We start from the raw sequence: 17,889 nt of genomic DNA, 5'->3' as shown, positions 1-17,889 counted from the left end.
TTGAATAAATCTGCAAACTGTTACTTGTGACCACCACCTCTTGCACTCTTGGTAATAGATGTCCTATATTTTTGCATTATTTTCTGTTACCTTGTGTGTATACTCTTGGCCACACTTAAAGAATAGTTATCTTGAATGAATGAATACTTTATTGTCACATGTGACAAGTCACAGTGAAATTCTTTGCTTGCATGACCAAGATAAGCAAATAGTTGCCACATATAGGGCACTGGCAAAGTTACAAAATGTCCCGCGTCAGGTCCACCTTTGTTCCCACCTCTCTTCCCCCCCCCCCCCCCCCCGACTGCGGTCCCCCACACGGGGCCCTCCTTAGTTCTTCCATCTTAGTTGTTAGATTGTTGGGCGAGTCCAGAACCAGGGGCCACAGTCATAGAATAAAGGGAAGGCCATTTAAGACTGAGGTGAGAAAAAAACTTTTTCATCCAGAGAGTTGTGGAATTCCCTGCCACAGAGGGCAGTGGAGGCCAAATCACTGGATGGATTTAAGAGAGTTAGATAGAGCTCTAGGAGCTAGTGGAATCAAGGGATATGAGGAGAAGGCAGGCACGGGTTATTGATTGGGGACGATCAGCCATGATCACAGGGCTCGAAGAGCCGAATGGCCTCCACCAACACCTATTTTTTATGATTCTATTATCAAAATAATCTACACATGACCATTTGCTTCAATTACGTTTTCTGGATGGATCAATCTCAGTTCGACCACTTTGTTCAATGCAAAGAAACAGATATATTTTAACCAACAGGAAAATAATGAAAATGTTGGATTACTCAAATTCAAATTAGTGAAACAGTGTGGACTGGATAGAGTGGAGAGAGGGTTGCTGCAATTACTGTTGTCAGTGGTGGCAGGGACCAGCAGATGAGTGCAGAGACCAGGCTGATGATTGTGCTATATTTAGCCCGAATTGCTAGGGCGATAATGTATCTTTACTTCCTCTGGTTTTTCCCACCGTCATGAAAGTCATTCTTTGGATGAAATGAAGAAACTGCTAAGAGCCCAAGATACATAAAAGACAATGGATCGGATAACACTCTTGCTCTCATACTAGATAGTTGCACCCCAGAACTACCAATATCTCTGACCAAGCAGTTTCAGTCCAATTACCACACAATTACTTCTATGATAGGCGGGATGTGCATAATAGACTTGGACAGATATGGTAAGGTTCTTTTGTTACAGTGATTGGTAAATTATTTTGATTTCAATAAAAATGTAATAAGCACATGCCCACTTTGCATTGTTGTTACTAGCTAATTCGAGTCATGGAAAGTCTAAACAAAATTCTAATGCAACAATAAATTTTCTTTCAGGAAGAACTGTGGTAATTGCTGCCGTTGTCGAAACACACAAACCTGTAAAACTTAAGACGACACTGAAGTTGGACTTCAGTTTGGATGAGCTTTCTTTAATACTCTACAGTCGACCCTTAAGCCCGGTACTGCAGTTTTTGTTTTTGCAATGTTCTAATATCTGCCACAATTTTGTCTCAACACGGGTATTCCTGAATTTATCAAATGATTGCACTCACAGAAAACACTTAAAACAAATGCATTGAGAGTATTTGGTTCAGTGTACGTTGCACCCAATTCATTATTGAAAAATAGTTTGTAAATCAAAGACAGTCCCTGAAAAGATCAGTGATATTGTAGCGAGATCAGTGTGGATAATGTGAGGGGCGAGTTAGTGAAAAGACGAGTGACAGATAAGGAGAGTGAAATATGAAGCTGCTGGGGAGGAATAGTGGTGGAAGGGGACAACATGGGAGTGGAGGAAGAGGGACTTGGGCACAGGCAGTACGAAGGAGGGAAAAGGATTTGGGTGACTGAAACGTGAAATGCTGTTTTTCCAATTTGCATGTGACCTTACTCTGGCAATGCAAGAGGCCAAAGACCAAAAGATTGATAGGAAATGGGAATTCAAATGGTTAGTAACTGGCAGATCTAGCATGCCTTGGCAGACAGAGCATGTGTTCGGCAAATGTTTGCCTGGCCTGCAGATGTAAAGGGGAGCCCACTTTAGAATCATTTTTCCTGGTTTACAAATGGTCTTGACCTTCAATACAGGTGCACATTTTCAATAAGAATTGATTCATTTTTGAGTTATTGCGAGAAACATGTCGCAAAGGCCTTGTCCCTGTCTTAGCTGCTGCTAGACAGGAAAATGTTTCTGGATATGTTGTTATTTCATAAGATGACATCAGATCATTTTTGCTTGGCTCCATACCCCTCAATACTGATGTCAGTGGATTCATTCAACTTTAGCACTACCCGCTCATTTAGAGTGGCTTCTCAGTTTGATGAAATGGGATTGCCGAGAGTGGACATCGTGGATGGCTGCCTGAGCAAGAGGATTGCAGCTGTTCAATGCAGCAGATCATTACTTCAAGGGTAATTAGTGATGGACAATGGTCTTGTCAGTGATGCCTTGCTCCCGAAAAATGAGCATATATAAAACACAGTAAAATCCAGGTCTAGATGTCCATCATGTTTTTTTTTACATGCAATGCAGGAGATGAATATAAAAATGATTCACAAAACACAGGTGCCTTGTGTGGAAGCAAGCCCTTCGGCCCAATTTGCCTACACCGACCGACATGTCCCTGCTATACTAGTCCCACCTGTCTGTGTTTGGTCCATATCCCTCCAAACCTGTCCTATCCATGTACCTGTCTAACTGTTTCCTAAATGTTGAGAAAGTCCCTGCCTCAATTACAACCTCTGGCAGCTTGTTCCACACACCCACCACCCTTTGTGAGAAAAGGTTACCACTTGGATTCCTATTAAATCTTTTCCCTTTCACCTTAAACCTATGTCCTCTGGTCCTAGATTCGCCCTATCTGGGCAAGAGACTATGCATCTACACGATCCATTCCTCTCATGCTTTTATACAACTCAGTAAAATTGCGCCTCATCCTCCTGCGCCGCAAGGAATAGAGTCCCAGCCTACTCAACCACTCCTTACAGCTCAGACCCTCCAGCCCTGGCAACATTCTTGTAAGACTTATCTGTACCCTTTCCAGCTTGACAACATCTTTTCTATAACATGGTGCCCAGAACTAAACACAATACTCTAAATGCGGCCTCACCAACGTATTTTACAACTGCAACATGTACTCCCAATTCTATACTCAATACTGATGGTCAATGTGCCAATCGCCTTTTTGACCACCCTTTCTACTTGCGACTCCAACTTCAAGGAACCATGCACCTGCACTCCAAGATCTCTCTGGTCTACAACACTCCCCAGAACCATACCATTCACTGTGTAGGTCCTGCCCATGTTAGAATTCCCAAAATGCAACAACTCACATTTCTTTGTATAAAATTCAATCAAGCATTCCTCAGCACACCTGGCCAATCGATCAAGATCCTGCTTCAATTTTTTACAACCATCTTCTCTATCTGCAAAACCACGCACTTTTGTATCATCTGTGAATTTGCTAATGTTGCCGTGTATGTTCTCATCTAAATCATTGATGGCAAAAAGTAACAGGCCCAGTACCGAGCCCTGAGGCACACCACTAGTCACAGGTTTCCAGTCCGAGGAGGAACTTTCCACCATCACCCTCTGAAGCCAATTTTATATCTACAGTGCCCTCCATAATTTGGGATAAAGACACATCATTTATTTATTTGCCTCTGTACTGCACAATTTGAGATTGTAATTGAAAAAAATCACATGTGGTTAAAGTGCACATTGTCAGATTTTAATAAAGGCCATTTTTATACATTTTGGTTTCACCATGTTGAAATTACAGCAGTGTTTATACAGTCCCCCATTTCAGGGCACCATAATGTTTGGGACACAGCAATGTCATGTAAATGAAAGCAGTCATGTTTAATATTTTGTTGCATATCCTTTGCATGCAATGACTGTTTGAAGTCTGCATTTCCTGGACATCACCAGTTGCTGGGTATCTTCTCTGGTGATGCTCTGTCAGGTCTGTGTTGCAGCCATCTTTAGCTTATGCTTGTTTTGGGGGGGCTAGTCCCTTTCAGTTTTCTTTTCAGCATATAAAAGGTATGCATCAATTGTGTTCAGATTGGGTGATTGACTTGGCCACTCAAGAATTAACCATTTTTTAGCTGTAAAACTCCTTTGTTGCTTTAGCAGTATGTTTGGGATCATTGTCTTGCTGTTGAATGAACCGCCGGCCAATGAGTTTTAAGGAATTTGTTTGAACTTGAGCAAATAGGATGTGTCTATACACTTCAGAATTCATTATGCTACCATCAGCAGTTGTATCATCAATGAAGATAGGTGAGCCAGTACCTTCAGCAACCATACATCCCCAGGCCATAACACCCCACCACCGTGTTTCACAGATGAGGTGGTATGCTTTGGATTTTGGGAAGTTCCTTCTCGCCTCCTTACTTTGCTCTTGCCATCACTCTGATATAAGTTAATCTTCGTCTTCTTTGCTATAAGCCTTTTTTCCAGAATTGTGGTTGCTCTTTTAAGTACTTCTTGGCAAACTAATCCGGCCATCCTATTTTTGCAGCTAACCAGTGGTTTGCATCTTGCAGTGTAGCCTCTGTATTTCTGTTCATGAAGTCTTCTACGGATAGTGATCATTGACAAAACCACACCTAATTCCTGAAGAGTGTTTCTGATCTGTCGGACAGGTGTTTGTGGGGGGGGGGTTCTTTATTTATAGATATTCTTCTGTCATCAGCTGGGGAGGTCTTCCTTGGCAAGCTCACCAGTGCTCTCTTTCTTCTTTATGCTGTTCCATAATGATTTTGGTAAGCCTAACAGTTTTATTCTTGTCTCTCAGTCTCATATGGCTTCTTTGACTTCCATTGGTACAACTTTGGTCCTCATGCTGATAAACAACAATAAAAGTTTCCAAAGGTGATTGAAAAACTGGAGGAAAGACTAGGTGCTGAGAGCTCTCTTATACTTGCATTAAGGAGGCATTTAAACACACCTAAGCAACTACAAACACCTGCAAAGCCATGTGTCCCAAACATTATGGTGCCCTGAAATGGGGGGACTGGGTGATCTAACCTCCCAGAGCAGCCTACCATGCGGAACCTTGTCAAATGCTTTGCTGAAGTCCCTATATACAACATCTACAGCTCTGCCCTCATCGACAAAACTCAATTAGATTTGTGAGACACAACCTACCACGTTCAAACCCATGCTGACTATTCCTAATCAGCCCTTGTTCATCTAAATGCCTGTATATCCTATCCCTCAGAATACTCTTGAATAACTTTCTAACTACCTGACTTTCGGTGGCGCCATGGAGCAGTAAGAGGCGTTGCATTCAGCTCCGCTCCCGAAAAATGCGCTAAAAGCGCAAAAAAGCCTGTAAAAGAAAACGGGACCGATTCAAAAGCACTCACCGGGGATGCCCGACGTCATCAGAAATCGCCGCAAACTAACGGGGATACCGGCACTTTTAAATGCCAAAACGGCATCTACCTAAAAGACCCCTGACAAGATCTTTAACCGGACTCCGGCTCGCTCAAGAGTTGGAGAAAACACCTCAAACAACTCCAGAAGGATCTGATAAAGAAACTGAAGGACTAAGATTTATTGCTGATATGGAAATAAAAGTAAAAGAACAAGAACAATCTCCAAGAGAAGCTGTGACAAAGGACTTTACTGATATGTTGCATATGTAGAAATGTTCTTGCTGTCGTCTCAGCTGGGAAAGTTAGAAACAAGATTGGATGTCGGGAATAAGGATATTGTCATCTGCAAATTTGCTAATGTTACTTTGAATCCCTTCATCCAAATCATTGATGTATATTGTAAATAGCTGCAGTCCCAGCACCGAGCCTTGCGGTACCCCACTAGTCACTGCCTGTCATTCTGAAAGGGACCCGTTAATCCCTACTCTTTGTACTCCAAATCCCTACTCCTGCACCTGTTTTCTATGTTTCCTGTCTGCCAACCAATTTTCTATCCATGTCAGCACTCTACCCCCAATACCAGGTGCCCTAATTTTGCCCACTAATCTCGTATTTGGGACCTTATCAAATGCTTTCTGAAAGTCCAGGTACACTACATCCACTGGCTCTCCCTTGTCCATTTTCCTAGTTACATCTTCAAAAAATTCCAGAACATTAGTCGAGCATGATTTCCCCTTCGTAAGTCCATGCTGACTCGGACCGATCCTGTCACTGCTATCCAAATGTGTGGCTATTTCATATTTTATAATTGACTCCAGCATCTTCCCTACCACCGATGTCAGGCTAACTGGTCTATAATTCCCTGTTTTCTCTCTCCCGCCTTTCTTAAAAAGTGGGATAACATTAGCTACCCTCCAATCCACAAGAACTGATCCTGAGTCTATAGAACATTGGAAAATTATCACCAATGCATCCACGATTTCTAGAGCCACTTCCTTAAGTACCCTTTGTATGCAGACCATCAGGCCCTGGGGATTCATCACCCTTCAGTCCCATCAGTCTACCCAACTCCATTGCCTGCCTAATGTGGATTTCCTTCAGTTCCTCCGTCACCCCAGATCCTCTGGCCTCTACTATATCAGGAAGATTGTTTGTGTCCTCAATAGTGAAGACGGATCCAAAGTACCTGTTCAACTCATCTGCCATTTCCTTGTTCCCCATAATAAATTCAGCCTTTTCAGTCTTCAAGGGCCCAACTTTGGTCTTAACTAATTGTTTTTTCTTCACATACCTAAAGAAGCTTTTTCTATCCTCCTTTATATTCTTGGCTAGCTTACCTTCGAACCTCATCTTTTCTCCCCGTATTGTCTTTTTAGTTATCTTCTGTTGCTCTTTAAACATTACCCAATCCTCTTGCTTCCCGCTCATCTTTGCTATGTTGTACTTCTTCTCTTTTATTTTTATACTGTCCCTGATGTCCCTTGTCAGCCACGGTCACCCCTTACTCTCCCCTTGGAATCTTTCTTCCTCCTAGGAATGAACTGAGCCTGCACCTTCTGTATTATTCTTAGAAACACCTGCCATTTTTGTTCCACTGTCATCCCTGCTAGTGTATCTTTCCAGTCAACTTTGGCCAGCTCCTCCCTCATAGCCCCATAGTCCCCTTTATTCAACTGCAACACTGATACCTCCGATCTACCCTTCTCCCTCTCCAATTGTAGATTAAACTTGACTATATTATGGTCACTACCTCCGAATGGCTCATTAACCTTGTTCCTTTATCAAATCCGGTTCATTACATAACACTAAATCCAGAATTGCCTTCTCCCTGGTAGGCTCTAATACAAGCTGCTCTAAGAATCCATCACAAAGGCATTACAAAGTCCCTTTCTTGGGGTCCAGTACCAACCTGATTTTCCCAGTCTACCTGCATGTTGAAATCTCCCATAATTTCATGACTTCAGAATTAAGGGACAGAAGTTTAGGGGTAACATGTGGGGGAACTTCTTTACTCAGAGAGTGGTAGCGGTGTGGAATGAGCTTCCAGTGAAAATGGTGGAGGCAGGTTCTTTGATGAGAAGGGAATGTAGGGTTATGGTATGAATGCAGGCAGGTGGGACTAAAGGAAAAAAGTTGTTCGGCACGGACTTGTAGGGCCGAGATGGCCTGTTTCCATGCTGTAATTGTTATATGGTTATAACAACCACAGCATTACCTTTGCTACATGCCAATTTTAACTCCTGATTCAACTTGCACCCTATGTCCAGGCTACTGTTTGGGGGCATGTAGATTAGTCCCATTAGGGTCTTTTTACCCTTACAATTCCTTAGTTCTATCCATACTGACTCCACATCTCCTGTTTCAATGTCACTCCTTGCAAGGGACTGAATTTCATTCCTCACCAACAGAGCAACCCCACCACCTCCACCCACCTGTCTGTCTTTTCGATAGGAGGTATACCCTTGAATATTCAGTTCCCAGCCCTGGCCCTCTTGCAGCCATCTCTCTGTAATTCCCACAACATCATACGTGCCAATTTCTAACTGAGCCTCAAGCTCATCCACCTTATTTCTTATACTTCGCGCTTTCATATACCACACTTTGACCTCCGTATTCACGTCCCCGCTCGCACCGCTCGCAATTGGCCCTGACCGTACTCTTTTATCCTTTCTCGAACTTTCCTTCCCGTTAATTCGAGAATCTTTTGTAATTTTTCCTGAGTCACTTTCCCTTCAACTCCATCTTTATACTCCCAATTTGTCAATCCCTCCCCCCCCCCCCCCCCACTATTTAGTTTAAACCCACACGTGTAGCCCTAGCAAACCTGCTGCCAGAATGTTGGTCCCCCTCCAGTTAAGGTGTAACCCGTCCCTTTTGTACAGGTCACCCCTACCCCAGAAGAGAGCCCAGTGGTCTATAAATCTAAATCCTTGCTACCCGCACCAGCCCCTCAGCCACACATTCAGATCCCCTATCTCCCTGTTCCTGTCCTCACTAGCACGAGGTACTGGAAGCAATCCAGAGATAACCACCCTAGAAGTCCTGCCTTTCAGTCTTCTTCCCAACTCTCTGAGCTCATGTTGGAGAACCTCCTTCCTCTTCTTCCCGATGTCGTTTGTGCCTACACGCTCTCTCTCTCTCTCCCCTCCCCCCCCCCCTCCTCTTCCCTCCCCCTCCCCCCCCCCCTCCCCCCCAACACGGTCCTTGAAGCTGGACGGACTTGCCACAGTTGTAGCGGTCAGAGGGTCCATTCGTGTCCCTGGACTCCCACATTCTGCAAGCATCACACTGCCTCATCTGTCCTCTCATGTGTTCACCGCGTCCCATCCTCTCGGGTTTTTTGCGTAGCCTCCTCTCCTCAGCCTCCTCGCCGAAGACTCTCGAGCCAAAGACTCACACTATACTCACAAGGCCGCTCCCTCACTCCAATCACTCCTGAAAATTGAACACAAGGTGAAACAGATTTGCTATAGTGAGTTCACAAAACTTTGAAATGTATTATAACTGTTCTCAGTTCATATTGACAAGAAAATTAAAACAGGTGAAAACTAAATGTATGACTTGATATGACTGTTGCATCTAAACATCAATTTGAATAAAAGAATTGCTATTCTTTTCCATGACTGCAGTTTTTAAGACAATGACATTTAAACATTTCTATTTAAAAACCAATCTCTAAACTGGCTGAAACACAAAGAAAATTTAATACCTTATTTCTTTTAAACCAGATGGATATTACGCAAAAGGAGAGACCAGAGCAGGACAAACTAGCAGAGTTCAAATTGCACACATTTTTCACTTCTGTCAAGATGTTATCTGATGGCTCCATGAAGATTGATGTGAAACTTTATAATTGTATGCTGGATGACAAAAGAATAGCAATAGAGAAAGCCACGTCAAGGTACTTTTATTATCTATAGAAAGTATTTAAATGTTGCATCTCAAATAATTTATATAATGTTTTTTATTATGAAGATCTTCCTGGCTTTATTGTTTAACTGGTTTTTGGCTTTAGGTATGGAAGGTTTAGGTGCTCAGTACAGGAGTAGGTACCTGGAGAATGCAAGATGGTTTTTAATTTAAATTCCATTTTGTTGAATTGCATTCCTCAGAAGAATGATCAGCAATTTAGTTATTCTTGGAAACACAAAGCATCAAAATAGTAAAACACCTGCGTCTACAGGCATATAATAAAACTAGACTAAGTGTGACCCATTGGGTCCCAGCATCACACGGGAGGGCTGGTCCCCCAATGCAATATTCCACCTCTCCACCAATTCCAATATTGGTGGCCAGTGGCTGGGTGGTGGGGTTTCTTGAGTGCTAGTGTGTGTGTTGTGGCCTGAAGGGACTGGTTTCCGGAGGGCTAGTATGGACATTGTGGGCCGAATGGATTCTTGGACTGGCGGCTCAGTCACTCAAGCACGTTGTGCTGGCAGCTCGCTCACTCACGGTGGTGGGCTGGCAGTTGACTCACGGCTATTCCTTGAAATTCCATTTCAAGCAGGGTGCAAGGCCACCAAATTCAAGTGCAGTTTCTTACCACTTCAAGCGGGGTGCTTCTTCTTCTTCTTTTGTGTGGCGTGCACAGCGTAAAGTTGTAGGTCAACTTGTTCTATTTGATCTTCCGTTTGTGCACGTCGATGATTGCATTAGTCGAAACAGGGTGGATCACGTGAAGGTTGCAATCTTTCACTCCAAGCAGGGTGCAAGACCACCAAATTCAAATGCAGTTTCATACCATTTCAAGCAGGGAGCAAGGCCACTAAAGACAGCGAGTTGTGACCTCTCCCTCCTCCATCTTGCAGAGACTGAGCCACGCCCACACTTCTGGGTTTTATAGTCCCTCCCTCCTCCCATCAGAAGGGGCGTGGCCTTCATGGCGTGATTGACAGGAGAGAGAATCTCAACATTTTTTAAACACTAATAACTTATTTTTCATCGATGGGAAAAATCCTCGGCACCTGATGAGCGGAGGGGGACGAGTAAGATGGCCAAAAATCACGGCCGTACGTGGTAGTGTTTTTTCTAAAATCAATATAAAGCGCAAACAGGAAGTGGTCAAGATTAGACTTTTAGTTATATAGAAGGCAAGGCAACTTTAATTAGGCAAGGCAACTTTAATTGGGCAAGGCAACTTTAATTGGGCAAGGCAACTTTAATTAGGCAAGGCAACTTTAATTAGGCAAGGCAACTTTAATTAGGCAAGGCAACTTTAATTATTCAAGGCAACTTTAATTAGGCGACACTGCTTTAGCATTTCCAAACCAAAGGCAACACAGCTTTAGCATTTCCAAACCAAAGGCAACACAGCTTTAGCATTTCCAAACTATATTTTCAAACCATGTTAAGGGCACTGACAGGTCAGTAAAACCACTCACAGTTTAGTAGACATGTGGTCAGTGTTATTCACAGCCCAGACTGAGAGACGTGACCCTCTCGCTCCCCCAATCTTGCAGAGACTGACTGAGGCACTCAACACTTCTGGATTTTATAGTCCCTCCGGAAGGGGCGTAGACTTCAGGAGAGAGAATCTCAACATTTTTTAAACATTAATAACTTTTATTTTTCATCAATGGGAAAAAATCCTCTTGTTCTGCGCAGCAGAGGGGGACTCTGAGTAAGATGGCCAAAAATCGCAGCCGTAAGTGGCAGTGTTTTTTCTAAAATCAATATACAGAACAACAGGAAGTGGTCAAGATGAGACTTTTAGTAATATACTAGACCAAATGCAGACCCGTTGGGTCTGTTCCCCCAACGTGCGGTTGTGGGGGGGAGGCGGCATGCAGCGTCACACACACTAACCATCCCCCCCCCCCCGCACTCACGCTAATTACCCCCCTTGATATTATATTAATATTATTAATTTGCTCCTTTTACCCCATAACCACCCTATCCATTGACGCATAGCCCCCAACTTGCAGTCACATCTAGGGAGGGAGGGGGGTATGGGGGGGTTAGAGAGTGAGGGCAGAGAGAGAAGGGGCAGAGAGAGAGGCAGAGACACAGAGAGAGGCAAGAGGGATGGAGGGTGGAGAGGAGGAGGAGAAGAGGGAGGGTGGGTGAGGGGGGAAAGGTGGGGGAGGAGGAGAGGAGAGAGAGAGAGGGGGAGAGAGAGGGGGAGAGAATGAGCAGGGGGAGAGAGAGGGAGAGAGAGGGAGAGCGAGAGAAGAGAGGGAGAGAGACCGAGAGAATAGTGAGAGGGGGGGAGAGAGCGAGAAGAGGGAGAGAGAGAAGGAGAGGGAGGGAGGGAGGGAGGGGAGGAGGGGGAGAGAGAGAGGGGGGAGAGAGGGGGGGGGGGGAGAGAGTGGGGGGGAGAGGGGTGCTGAGAGGGAGGGAGGTGAGGGGGGGGGGGAGAGGGGGGGAGCATGGGAGGGAGGGTGGATGGAAGGGGGTATGGTGGGTAAGGGGTGTGTGGAGGGGAGGGGGGTTTAGGGGGGGGAGAGAGAGAAAAAGAGGGAGAGAGAGGGGGGGAGAGAGGGGTGGGGGGGGAGGAGGGGGGGGGGGGGAGGGGGAGGGGGGGAGGGGGGGGGGGGAGGGGAGGGGGGGGGGGGGGGAGAGAGAGAGAGAGGGGGGGGGGGAGAGAGAGAGAAAGAGAGAGGGATATGGAGAGAGAGAGGCGAGAGAGAGGGTGCCCTTTTACTCGACCCAAACCCCCCCCAAACAACCATTTGCAGGCAGTGCTTTTTTCCTCAAACTAACCATATTTTCATTTTTAAACCACATTATGGGTACTCACAGCTGTGGTGACATTTGTTCAGTGTCATTCGGAGCTCTGATTGAGGCACACCACCACTTGCAGAGACTGATTGAGGCACACCACTTCCTGGTTTTATAGTCCCTCCCCCTCCCTCCAGCAGGGACAGCAGAGGGAATGGGGAATTTTGTAAAAACATTAATATCTCTGTCAAATTTCATTCGATGGGAAAAATCCTCAGCACACATGTGGCGGAGGGGGGCTGTGAGCGAGGTGGCCAAAAATGACGGCCGTAGGTGGCAGCGTTCTCTCGGAAATCGCAGCACAGATGGCCAAAAGCGGTCAAGAACAGAGATCTAGTAATATAGATATAGATGTTTGCATCTGCACAGTCTATTCAATGATGTGGTGACTTTCAGCCATGTGCTTCAGCCAGGATACAACTTGTATTGATTGCAACTAATTTGTACTTTGTCATCCTTTGAATAGTATTGGTTTTATTTGATAGGCTGTCAATCATAATTTATAAAACATCTTGGTGCTTAAATTCTTATGAGCCACAGTTCATCCCTTTTGAAAGTCATCTCTAGTACTCATTTGTCATAATTTATTCAGCCATCCATTGGCTGATCTTTGTCCAAATTGCCCTATGACGCCAGAATACTTTGCAAATATACATAACCCAGATTTATTTTCCCTTCTGCCAAAATTTGTCATGCCTTCTCTTCCTCAGCTCAAAGAAATGATGATAAGATTCCTCCCATTAAAATCTATCTATCTGCTACTTATTCCTTCCCTTTGTCCATGATGACGAGGGTTCCTACTGCTTTGCATGTTATGCAATGGTGCAAAGATTGAGTAATTGTTTTAAAATAAAACACTTTTTACCCCATAAACTCCAAATAACAAATTGAAGATTAACAAGCAAATTGTAAAGAAGTATGAAAGAAAATATTTCAAACTTCAAAACCCAAAATAATTTTAAGAGCATGAAAGAAGTGTTCTTATAAACATCTGCAGGGAACCTTAATGTGCTTATCGCAACAGCAGTTTTGCAGTATGAAGTATACCAAATTACAGTGTAATTTAGTGGGGGGAAATGTGTGTAATGGTGTAATAGATTTAAAGAATAAATAAAGATATAAAGAAAGGGCGCAATACTTAACCTTCAATAAGGGATCAAGGCAGGGAAAATTGCCGACATATCAGTTGAAGAACATTGTGGGGCCAGTGATTCTTGATTAGTACAGGTGTCAGAGGTAATGGGGAGAAGGCAGGAAAATGGGGTTAGGAGGGAGAGATCGATCAGCCATGATTGAATGGTGGAGTAGACTTGATGGGCTGAATAGCCTAATTCTACTCTTATTCCTTATGACCATAATTTTATTAATTTTGAAGTAGCTATGGGAAATAAAAGGTGTATGGAGAGAGCATATTGACTGGTTTCATCATGGCCTGGTTTGGCGATTTGATTGCATCATGGCCTGGTTTGGCGATTTGGTTGCATCATGGCCTGGTTTAGCCAAGAATTAAGGAGATTACAAAAGTGGTGGACACGGACAAAAGGCAGCCATCATCATCAAGGATCTACATCACGTTGGCCACACTCGTATTTCACTCCTGCCAGTTGGGAAAATTTTTGGAATCTGAAAACAGTGGCCTCCAGGTCCAAGATTCAAGATTCAAGAGAGTTTATTGTCATGTGTCCCAGATAGGACAATGAAATTCTTGCTTTGCTTCAGCACAACAGAATATAGTAGGCATGAATACAGAACAGGTCAGTGTGTCCATATACCATTATATAAATATATACACACATAGATAAATAAGCAGATAACGTGCAAATAAACAAATAATGGACTATTCATGTTCAGAGTTTTGTTTGAGTTGAGTTTAATAGCCTGATAGCTGTGGGGAAGCAGCTATTCCTGAACCTGGACGTTGCAATCTTCAGGCTCCTGTACCTACCTGAAGGTAGCGGGGAGATGAGTGGGTGGCCAGGATGTTGTGGGTCCTTGATGATGCTGCCAGCCTTTTTGAGGCAGCGATAGATCCCTTCGATGGTAGGGAGGTCAGATCCGATGATGGACTGGGCAGTGTTTACTACTTTTTGTAGTCTTTTCGCTCCTACATTACAATACAATTTATTTGTCATTTGAACCCCATTGAGGTTCAAACGAAATGTTGTTTCTGCAGTCATACACACAAGAAGTGGGCGCTCAAGTTGCTGAACCAAGCCATGATGCAACCGGTCAGCATGCTCTCTAGTGTGCACCTGTAGAAGTTAGAGAGAATCCTCCTTGACATACCAACTCTCCGTAATCTTAGGAAGTAGAGGTTCGGCACCAACTTCTTCCCAAAAATCATCAGGCTATTGAACACTGCAAATACCAACTAAAGTTTGAATTATGAATTATTTTGTTTGCATTGGGGACTTTGGGCTTGTGTTGTTATGCACTATATATTTTTTTTAATTGAACTTATTTTTGTTTAAATTATCTATTGAGTCCTGCTTACAAGCCTGTTTGCTGCTGCAATTAACAATTTCATTGTTCTGTTTTGATAGGCATGGGATCCACATTATTGGGGGCCGCATTGAAACTTACACGGGGCCTCGATTAGTTGCTGAAATAATGAAAAGGCATAGATAGTGGGATCGATTTGCTGAAGGTTTTCCACTGGTGGGAGCCGCTGGGACCAAGGCATAGATAGTGTGGATGTCATAGCCTGGGAATTGTCTGGGACCAGTCATAGCCTCTTTTATAAAGGAGGGGAGGAGGAACCTCTTTAGTCAAAGGGTAGTTAACCTGTGGAACTCATTGCCACGGAGGGCTATGGAGGCAAGTCAGTGGATAGTTTTATGGCAGAGATTGACATATTCATGGGATTAGTGATGGTTCACTTCTTAACAAACAGACAAATACAATGAGTTAAGGTAGACCATACAATCTTTACTTTTACATCAGACAGGAGTGGCTGGAGATGCTACAGTCCAGAAGTATCCAGTGATACTTCTGGTTTTCCCAAAATACCACTCAAATTAACAGAATCTTGGGGTATTTTATACACCAGGAGTCACGTACACAAAATATCAGGGGCATTCCTGTTATCAATTGAAAAGTCGTTAATCCTGTCTCTCTAGCTGGGGTTGTTCTGAATCATTAGAATGACTTAACCCATCCTGTCCAGTCTCAGTCAAGACTTTACTTAAACTCTTTAGTGTCCTATTCATTTGCTCCACTAATCCAAAACTCTGCGGGTGGTTTGGAAATGTGAAATCAGTCTTTAACTACTGACAAGGCAGAAGCCTCCTTCATCACTTTCCCTGTAGACAAGAACCTGGCTGCTCATTTGCATTCTAAAAGACAAACACTATGATCACATCAAAACAAGATTTTCCAAAAGAACTCAAAAACTCAAAATCAGTCATCAATAGCTTCGCCAATATCCTTAAATCCTTAAAAAAACAATTAAAAAATTATTCCCAATTGTTCCAATCTATCTTCCCACATTCACAACCTCAATAAATGCATACCAATCACAATTTTCCCAAATCAACATTTTCTTTTCCTCTGCGATATTAACATTTCCAATCTCATCTAACACTTTAATCAGGATGCCAAAAGCACCCAGGTCACTTTTTGAACTCAGCTCAAAAGATTAGAATTAGGGGAAATAAACAACTTAAAACATCGATAAGACAAAACAAACTCACTTTTGCATCTCTCCTCTGTTTAAGAGTCAAAAGAAAAAGAATAAACAGTTAATTTCCACATAAATAGATGCGTATTTAAAGAACAAAGGAAAAGAAAATAACTGTTTGGCTCCACTCCCACATAACTGCAACTTCTTAAAGAGACACTACCTGTTAAAACATTTAACCATTCACTCACAAGTTGCCACACCTCATTCAATATTGCTAAATCTCAGAGATTCACACACTTTAAACCGATAAAATTCTCACTCAAAAGTAGCACAATTGTACACACCTCAACGAAATTATTCAAATTCTTAAAACTGTGATACTCCCAAATACACACATAACCTTGCCCACCATTCACACGTGATGTGCTGAATTAACATGGAATTTTCACAAAGGAAAATGGGCATCACAATTAGGTTTTGAAATTGTATCTCCATTGTTTTCCCTACTTACCAACATTCATAAGGAAGTGTATATGATAGAAAAGAACGGACAGAAAATATCAGTTACACAAACTTTTCCGAAACGGGGTTAGTCAGAGAGTCAATGGCGCCGCCCTCTCGTTTCCAAAAATCACGCTGCGTGCTATGAGGCGTCCCTCTGTATTAACTTTACATCACCCATGTCTTGGCAAGGCCGTTCTGTTTGGAAGAATCTTTGGTTCTATGGGGACCAATGTGCAGAATTCGGTGCTTTGGCAGAGGCCAGGGCCGACAATAGTATCCTGTCTCAATGATACTCTGATTCTGCATGTTTAACTATTTCAATAATGGATTCATTAGTGCTCCTCCTTCTTCTGCATCAGCCCTTTCTCCTCGTCTTTCTCATCTTCCTTTTTAGTCTCCGAGTCGCTATCAATATCATTTTTCTCTGGGGGTGCTCTTCCTCCTCTCTCCCTACGGGATCTTAGTGGGGTAGCTCCTGCCGCCAGGGCATGTAGGGGAGGTGGTCTACACTATTCCCGACTTTGTTCCTCATTCCCCACCAAATTTATTGCTTATCCCCCCTCTTCCATAAAATCGCATGCTATACAAGGGGTCCCTGAGGTTATTTTGTTTTAGCGCCTTTTTCCCCCCTTTTTTTCAACCAATTGTCGCTTAATTTGCGACAATCCTTTACTTTTTTGGCTTTATTCTATTGTTTTATCATGCCAATTACATTTTGCTTGTAACGCATCCCAATTCTTAGGTATACCATGCATTTTCATCTTTTCTGCCTTTTTAACAGTTTCTATATTCCATGTTCCTCCGACTGGCCAGGATTCATCTCCCAAACGTTTGGTTAGCTTATAACTTAATATTCTATAGTCTTTGTTACTTTTAGGATTCAAATAAAACATGTTGGATGTACGTTCCCCATTTTTATCCAGATTATTCCCCATAGCCGTGAGTCCCTTCTCAGCCCGGCTATTTTGTGAAAGACAAACTTGTTTAGTTTGCGGAGCCAATTGCCGACTACTTTCCCAATAGAAAAATCTCTTACCAACTACTTTCCTAGTAGCAAAAATATATTAATTTACGACAAATCATTTTAGTTTGCTCTATCCAATTGCCGACTACTCTCTTGGTAGCAAAAAACATAATTTAAGACAAACCTTTTTAGTTTGCTCTATCCAATTGCCGACTACTCTCTCGGTAGCAAAATAAATACACAATTGGTCTTACCGTTGTCTGTATTCTACGGGTGTCGGTCTCAAAGGGTCTTATTGGAGCTCAGTTTTCTCCCTGTCTGATCCCGGTGGTGTCTTGTCCCGTTATCAGTTAGTTCCCCTAGCTGGCCTTTCTTACCTGATTGAACTCTTCAACCAGAAAGCTTGTTCAAAAAAAACAAAAGTAATGTCACAACAATTCGGTCAAGCATCCCAGCAAGCAATGCAATAGCAATTAGCTCTTTCATTACAGAAAGGGTTAAATATGGCAGCAAACGATATAATAGCGATTAACCATGATTGAATAGCGGAGTAGACTCGATGGGCTGAATGGCCTAGTTCTACTCATATAACGTGAACTTGTGAACTCACCAGCAACATGAGGTCAAGGACTTTCACTTCTCTTTCTCCTAACATTGCTGTATGATTTCTCTTCCTTCCCCTCTGCATTTT

The 17,889-nt window shown here is 43.2% G+C and overlaps 1 protein-coding gene across 4 annotated transcripts in view; it reads left to right on the top strand.

Annotated features, from left to right (window-relative positions):
- vps13a (vacuolar protein sorting 13 homolog A) overlaps window positions 1-17,889 on the top strand; it is a 329,586-nt gene that overhangs the window by 154,656 nt on the left and 157,041 nt on the right. For all 4 annotated transcript variants that reach the window (XM_055633035.1, XM_055633034.1, XM_055633037.1 and 1 more), the window contains exons 36-37: window positions 1,336-1,460; window positions 9,117-9,289. In XM_055633035.1, coding sequence (XP_055489010.1) covers window positions 1,336-1,460; window positions 9,117-9,289 — 298 coding nt within the window. The remainder of the gene's footprint in view (window positions 1-1,335; window positions 1,461-9,116; window positions 9,290-17,889) is intronic.

The sequence above is a fragment of the Leucoraja erinacea genome, chromosome 3 (genome assembly GCF_028641065.1).
Source record: "Leucoraja erinacea ecotype New England chromosome 3, Leri_hhj_1, whole genome shotgun sequence".
Taxonomy (NCBI): Eukaryota; Metazoa; Chordata; class Chondrichthyes; order Rajiformes; family Rajidae; genus Leucoraja; species Leucoraja erinaceus.
Note: the sequence above shows the minus strand (reverse complement) of the source record. Positions and strands in the feature narration are given on the sequence as shown.